The sequence below is a fragment of the Epinephelus lanceolatus genome, chromosome 8, assembly GCF_041903045.1.
Source record: "Epinephelus lanceolatus isolate andai-2023 chromosome 8, ASM4190304v1, whole genome shotgun sequence".
Taxonomy (NCBI): Eukaryota; Metazoa; Chordata; class Actinopteri; order Perciformes; family Serranidae; genus Epinephelus; species Epinephelus lanceolatus.
Genome location: NC_135741.1, coordinates 13,361,816 through 13,368,598, shown reverse-complemented (window position 1 = coordinate 13,368,598; position 6,783 = coordinate 13,361,816). Strand labels below are relative to the sequence as shown.

Here is a 6,783-nt window from a genome sequence, read left to right as displayed (position 1 = left end):
TGCCTACAGATTCTGCATACATGTGGAGATATCTGCTGGTAGAGATTTTCATGCCCTGCAGCGAAGGTCAAGAACATGTTGTCATCTTAGAAACTGAAGGTGACCTTTAATAGAAATGTTGCCCTTTCCACATTCTGTGCATGTCACTGAATGTGTCTCATAGCCACATTCTTTAAAGGAGGCTGTGTTATTAGTACAAAGGACAGCAACTATCAGGTTAATTGATTAATAGGGTCACTAGAAATGAATCTCTGGTAATAGGGTTTTCCTCCAGCCAAGTCAGGACACGTCATTACAACCCATGGTGGCCCCACAACGGAAGCGTGTAATTGCTGCAGGCCACACGAGGCTCTGAGCTCGGCTGCAGTAAAAAATAGCGCAGGGTAACCGTACGTGTGGATTTTCCATTAGATGACAGCAGCGCACATGGTGGTGGAGGCTCAGCTACTCCCGGCAGGCAGCCCAGCCCCCCTACTCCCCGTTGCTCTTCCTGAATGGACGATCACGCTGTCTACGGTCCACGCCTCCCTGCCTGCCTCATCTTCTGCTCTACCTCTTCATCAAGAAACTCGCTGCAGCCTCTCGGTACTTTATTGCGCGGTGATTGATTCCGGCTCGGTTTGTGCAGCGCTGCTTTTTTAAAGGAGCCTTCTGAAGGAAATCGCCGCGTACACTTCGCTCCAGTGTTTCTGACCCAGCGGCTCCTTGATTCTCACCTCTCTGCCTGCCTAGAACATTGTGTCCTTTGTGGGGGAAAATGACTGCAAAGCATCGAAGAGGGAAAGGCAACCACAAGCATGAAGATAACTTCTTCAAAAATGAAGTTGTGGAGTCAGAAGTGCGCGGCGGAGTCAACAATTACGCGCTGCACTTGGTTTTATTCCTGCTGATTGTAATTGGCGGTGCCACCGGCGCATGGTTCTGTTTCCAGCAGCACCAAAGTTTAACCTACTTAACAGACAGTCTCATGGGCATGCAGATGAAAATAGTGAAACTACAGTCTTCCCACGAAGAAATGCGACAGTCGAGCAGGGAGGTAAGGAATTAAAAATAAATAAGAAGCCTGTCTTTCTTTATGAGGGTTTAATCAGTCACCTGAGTTTGCAGGCATTACGCGCACAAGACGCCTCCTGTGATGGCCTATATCCTATCATGAATCCACTTAAAGTCTTTCCATGAGCTTCTGATTTGCACTTAAACTAAATAAGAAAAGGCCTCAGCACATGCTCACAGTGCGCGTTGCTACTTGCATGCACGGAAAGTAAGTGGCAAGACCTGTAGGCCTCTATCAGATTTCAGAGTGCTAACAGCCTGACTGGAGTGAGTACAAAACGCTGCTATTTCTAACATCCACACAGCTGCTGACGTTTGTAATGAGGATTACTCTTGACCTACTACTGCAGGGACCTTATCACTGACTTTTAGATTCATAAATTACATTTTCTCTGTTCTGTTGTTTTATAACACAAGTCAACAACATGCTCTCAGAGCTGTGCAGAGGATGCTGCCAAAATAATAAGAAACAAGACAGAAGTGTGCCAGGGCTAATTTTAGTCTGTGATACTGAACACCAGCTCAGAGGCTGTTTACAGGTCATTGGGAAGATTGTAAGAGAGCAGACACTCATGATTGTTTCATCTGTGTTTCCAAAATTACAAAATTTGTCTAAATACTGTCTTTGATTCTGTAGTATTAGTCGTAATACTTGAACAGGTAGTTATATTACAGTTTGATGTATCTGCATAAATAAACAGACCCTGTATTGTCACTGCAAACAAAGGTTCATGGGGGCATTAGGTGATATCTTAACTATGTTTAAGTTGCTGCAGGGAACTCCAAGGAGATAAGAGTACTTAACCAAAACTATTCCACTCTGCCCACTCCCTCCTCCTCCATGCAGCCTCACCTTTTGGTTCTGCTCTGCTAGCTCAGTCTTGTTAAGGAAATATTTCCTGCACCAGCAGTTAATTGCCCTTTTGTGACTCATAAGTTTGCCACTGCATTTGCAACGTCTTACCAACACTGCTGGTTGGCTTACTGCCCTGAGTTTTGCTCCCAATTAACACATTTAACTGAGAAATTGTGAGAAAAAGTGGTGTCTTTATGTAAATTCAGTTTGAATGACATAAGATCTTACAAGGAAGTAAGTTTTACTGAGCTGACGATGCACTGTCATACCTGTTCTGATTGGCTGTTCAGATTCTGATACTGGTTTGACTGGTTAGGTAGATTTAATAAGAATTTGATAAAAGAAAAAAGCATGCTGCTACAGCTTGCATCAGTGGGCATAGGGCTGAGTTGTAAGGCTTGAGTATTTAAGTAATGCTGTGTTTATTTTCTGGACTTACATACCTGGATATGGTCAGAGAAATGCAGTATTCATGAGTTAATATTCAAAGAACATATAATTTGAATATTTAAGCATCTTTGGCATCTCAGAGAGAGACTAGTGTTGTCACGATACCGGGATTTCTAACTTTGATACAAGAACTTGAACGCACCGATATTCAATACCACAGGGCAAAAAATGACATTAATGGCATCAAATTTAGTTTTTTTAATTAAAAGATGAATAAAATGAGTATAGCATGACAACAATGACTCCTCCCCTTTTGGTCAGTAGCAGAAAACAGCAGAATGACTGTAGTAAACATTAGCAATAAGATATAATTTGAGGATGCACAGCTGGTACCGTTGTATCAATACTACTGAAAGTAAGTATCGAAACAGTTTTAAATATTCAGAGTTGATATGTATTGACAAACCAGTATTTTTGACAACACCAAAGAGACTGTCGAAGCCCCAGCTCAATGAGAATGATAGTTACTCTAAGTTGCCAGCTTGACTCAACATCACTCCTGTATGTCTCTTTGCAGCAGCACGTTTCAGAGAGCCTGGAGAGCCGCCTGAATGCCCTGGAGGACTCTTACGCACTGGCCCAGAAACAAGTGGGCATGGCCTTGGCTACAGCCGAACAGCTCAAGACATCTGACCTACCTGCTCAGGTGCTGTCGCTCCACACAGAGATGAAAGCCCGCCTGGCAGAGATGCAGCAGGCCACCGTGTCTCTGGAGCAGCTGAGCCAGCTGCAGACCATGCTGAAGGGGAAGAGCGAGGAGTTCGAGGGTGTTAGGATTCAGGTGGAGGGCCTGGCTATGCTGAGTGCCGAGCTGTCCCAGAAGGTCGAGGTCTTGACGGGGGGCATGGACGAAGCAGAATCGAAGCTGGAGGAGAAAGTTGGACAGGTTGCCACGCTGAGCGCCACCCTGGACAGACAGGCCGCAGAGGTGCTCAGACTCAAAGAGCAGTTGAACATCTACCAGGCTCAGCTTGACGCCAGCACACAGGAGATGGCTACAGTCAGGTAGGTTGAGGCAAAAAGCATCAGCTTTTGGAGCTTGGGAGAAAATAGCTCCCCTCCTGTGACCCATAACTTTATGTTGTCTTTGTCAAAGCCCTGTTGGCTGTCATTGTCTGAGTCTCTGTTCCTCTCTAGACCAGAGTCTGTAGGCCTCATATTCACAGTGTAAGATTGCCCTGATCTGTATAAACATTTCTATTGTACTGATGATTTTTGGAGCTGAATGGTTGGCGTACAATGTGAATGTAATATGAGCGCTCTTTGAAGCTTATGTCAACATCATAGAACTGTGGTTCACAGGGTATTGCTGCACATAAGAAAGCAACGTTATGAAGTTACTGGTGCTAATAAAGGTTCAGGCTTCATGAGGTTACACAGTGAATACTATTTTGATATAACTTTTGTTATGATTTTGCACCATTAAAAAAAACTGACATATGATTATGACAAATGTTTTCACTTACAAACTCTCACTGTGAGTGTCTTCTGTCTTTCAGAGCGTTGCTTGAGAGTGAAAAGTCTCAGGAGGTCCCACAGGCCAGTGTGGAGGAACAGGTCAGTATGGTACATCAGAGTCTGCAGGTTCTGGACTCTAAACTCAGGGCTCAGTTGGAAAGCATATAGAAGTAGGTCCCAAACTCAGAAATACATATTTATCCTCTTACCTGTGGTGCTATTTATCAATCTAAATTGTTTTGGTATGAGTTGCAGAGTGTTGGAGATATCAGCCATAGAGATGTCTGCCTTCTCTCCAGTATAATAGAACTAGAACAGCTTGTGGTGCTTAAAGCATCAAAAAGTACATTTGAAAACTCAACAGGAAAATGTCTCTTTCCAGAAATCATGACTCTGCTACTCAAGATAATCCACAGATCTTGTTGTGAGCAGTTTCATGTGGGATTGTGCATCTTCTATCTCACCTAGCACCACTGACCTAGCTAATGTTACAGGTCAGCCAAGGAGGGTGCCAAAAATGTTTACATCTCACACTGTCACAAGCACGAGCCTCACGTCAATGAGTAGATGCACGCTTCCTTCTCCACTGTGATAAAGTTGGCAGTTGTAGTTTTGTAGAAAGAAAATAGTTCCTACATGAAACTGCTCACAGCAAGGTCTGTGGATTATCTTGAGTATTTCCTCAAAGAGACATTGCTGTTGAGCTTTTAAAATGTATTTTGGTGCTTTGAGCACCACAAGCCGAGTGCCATCTAGTTCCATTATAATTAAGAGAGAGCGGACATCTCTATGGCTAATATCTCCAACACTCTGCAACACACTAAAACTAGTTAGATTAATAAATAGCACTAAAGGTAAGAGGAAAAATATGTATTTTTAATTTTGAGATGAACTGTCTGATACGTCTGTGTGTGGACTGGTAATGTGTCAGTCTGGACCACGCTTGTCACCAATTGTCACTAGTTTTTTAAAATAAATGTAGACAAGGCTAGGCAGGAAGATTAGGATGACCCTTTTAATCCTTCTGCAGCAGGCTGACATATCTACTTGAACTGCTGAACAAATCAAATGTGTGTGACCAGACTAAATCAAATTTCTCTTAATAAAAAAATGCATAACTGAATGGGTGACACACATTTTTGAAAAAATCAAAATGGACAGTTTTAAAAGCAGTTGTGTAACATAAGATTGTACTTCAACTATAATGTGAGAACATGTGACATGTCCTGGCACACACACTGTTAGCACACATGGTCTCTCTGCTATTTCTGTTCACTGTGTGCCCAAAGGGAACCATAATGAGATTTTCATCTCACTACTCTGAAGGAGCTAATTGCCTGGCATGGTGTCTCTGATGAATTCACATCTTCACTTACATTCACACAGTATAGATTCCTGTTTTGTTTGCCATTTTTCTCTCATTCCATTAACCGAGACACCTGGATGTCCACATAGCAGACCTATAAATGATTTTCTGTCCAGACTACGAACTACTGTGAATTAATACAGTGTATTATTGCTTTCTATTGATGCAGCCTGTGGGACAGATGGAGGAAGAGGCAGCTCCCGCAGCTATAGAAGAGGCAGCTGCAGCAACTGAAGAAGAAGAGGCACTCCCCGCAGATGTAGAACAAGAGGTGCCCATCTCAGAAGAAAAGGCAGAGGCAGATGAGGGAGGAGAGGCAAGTGAAGGAGAGGCAGCTGCACAGGATGAAGCTCCTGTCGAGCAGGAGGACGCTGTGACAGATGAAACTGCTCCTGCAGAGGAAGCTGAGGCAGTGGAGGAGGATCAGACGGAGCAAGATGAGTCAGTTGTCTTATCAGAAGAGACAGCAGAGGGGGTACAAGGTGAAGAGGAGCCTGAAGAGGAGCCTGAAGAGGAGAATCAAGTAGCAGATGCAGAGGAGGAGAGTCACAAAGCAGAGGAGGAGGAGGAGGAGGAGGCAGCAGCAGAAGAGGAGATAGTGTCTGAAGGAGAGAAGGGACTAGGAGAGGAGGTAGTGTCAGAAGGAGAGGAAGAACAGCAGGATGTAGTAGCTGAAGAGGAGGCAGAGGAGACAGATGAAGAAAGAGAGGGGCATTTAGAAAATGCTTTACTCGAGGATGAATGTAAGTAAAAATATATATCAAGAAACCCTCTATAAACATGGCTTCATTACTGTATTGGATTACATTTAAATCAGGTTATGTTCTTCCTAATGTTCTTCCTAATATTTTGTTGTTCTCATCATGTTTTACAGAGTGCTTGTCACCAGAAAGGGATTTATTTTCCACACCGGACATATCCACCAAGGAGAACGGGAGCTTTCTCAGTCTAAAGTCACAGTCTACAACATGACAAATACTGTAGAAAGGCATTATTGATTGCTGTTGTTTAGGTGCAGTATTCATTATGTGGTTGCTCTTTGAAAAGGCAGAAGAAATCGGTCACTACGCTGGAGTCGGAGCTGAAACCTGTACCTCAAAAATATGACATGGCTGTTAACTTAGGAAATGATTAATTCAGGGTTTTTACCTGCCAATAACAACCTGAAAAGCCTTAATCCATAAATCTGTCTTTCTACAGAGCTTTTTCCACTCGTCATAACTCACACTTTTTCTTTGTCTCAAGGTTAGGTTCTGTACTAAACTGGAAAACTAAAAGCCAATGACATGAACTGTTTATCAACACACTTGAAGCCATAAGTAATGCCTGTCTTGGTGACATTAAAATGGTTCTTTTTGTCACTGCCTGAAATGTATCGTGAGACAATATTTTGGAAGGATAAAAAACAGCTGCAGTAACTTAATGCATCCCAGTTGTTTACACGGGCAACACGGCCAACTAAAGAGTGAGCAAAAAAGAAAAAAAAAAGCATCTTTCATATGATAAACGAGAACAATTCCTGAATGTTCTTAAAGTATAGGATGAAATGTAGTAGATAGATTTTTTTTTTTTAACTTTTTAAAGTACTTAAAAATGGAAG

The 6,783-nt window shown here is 42.8% G+C and overlaps 1 protein-coding gene across 2 annotated transcripts; it reads left to right on the top strand.

The window, feature by feature from the left end:
* Positions 1–594: 594 nt before the first annotated feature.
* LOC117258274 (uncharacterized) lies at positions 595–6,558 on the top strand. Of its 2 annotated transcripts, none has more exons than XM_033629009.2 (5): positions 595–1,036; positions 2,877–3,364; positions 3,859–3,916; positions 5,353–5,926; positions 6,058–6,558. In XM_033629009.2, coding segments are annotated over exons 1-5 (1,401 nt in total). In that variant the 5' UTR covers positions 595–757; the 3' UTR covers positions 6,060–6,558. The 2 variants fall into 2 exon arrangements, with proteins under 2 accessions (XP_033484900.2, XP_033484901.2); XM_033629010.2 differs by having other exon boundaries at positions 626–1,036; positions 2,880–3,364.
* Positions 6,559–6,783: the final 225 nt, after the last annotated feature.

Excerpts from the sequence above, each read along its gene's own strand:
- LOC117258274 (XM_033629009.2), top strand. The coding sequence starts at position 758 with ATGACTGCAAAGCATCGAAGAGGGAAAGGCAACCACAAGCATGAAGAT. Across the intron at positions 1,037-2,876 it reads TGCGACAGTCGAGCAGGGAG|CAGCACGTTTCAGAGAGCCT; the intron begins GTAAGGAATTAA and ends GTCTCTTTGCAG. Across the intron at positions 3,917-5,352 it reads AGGCCAGTGTGGAGGAACAG|CCTGTGGGACAGATGGAGGA; the intron begins GTCAGTATGGTA and ends CTATTGATGCAG.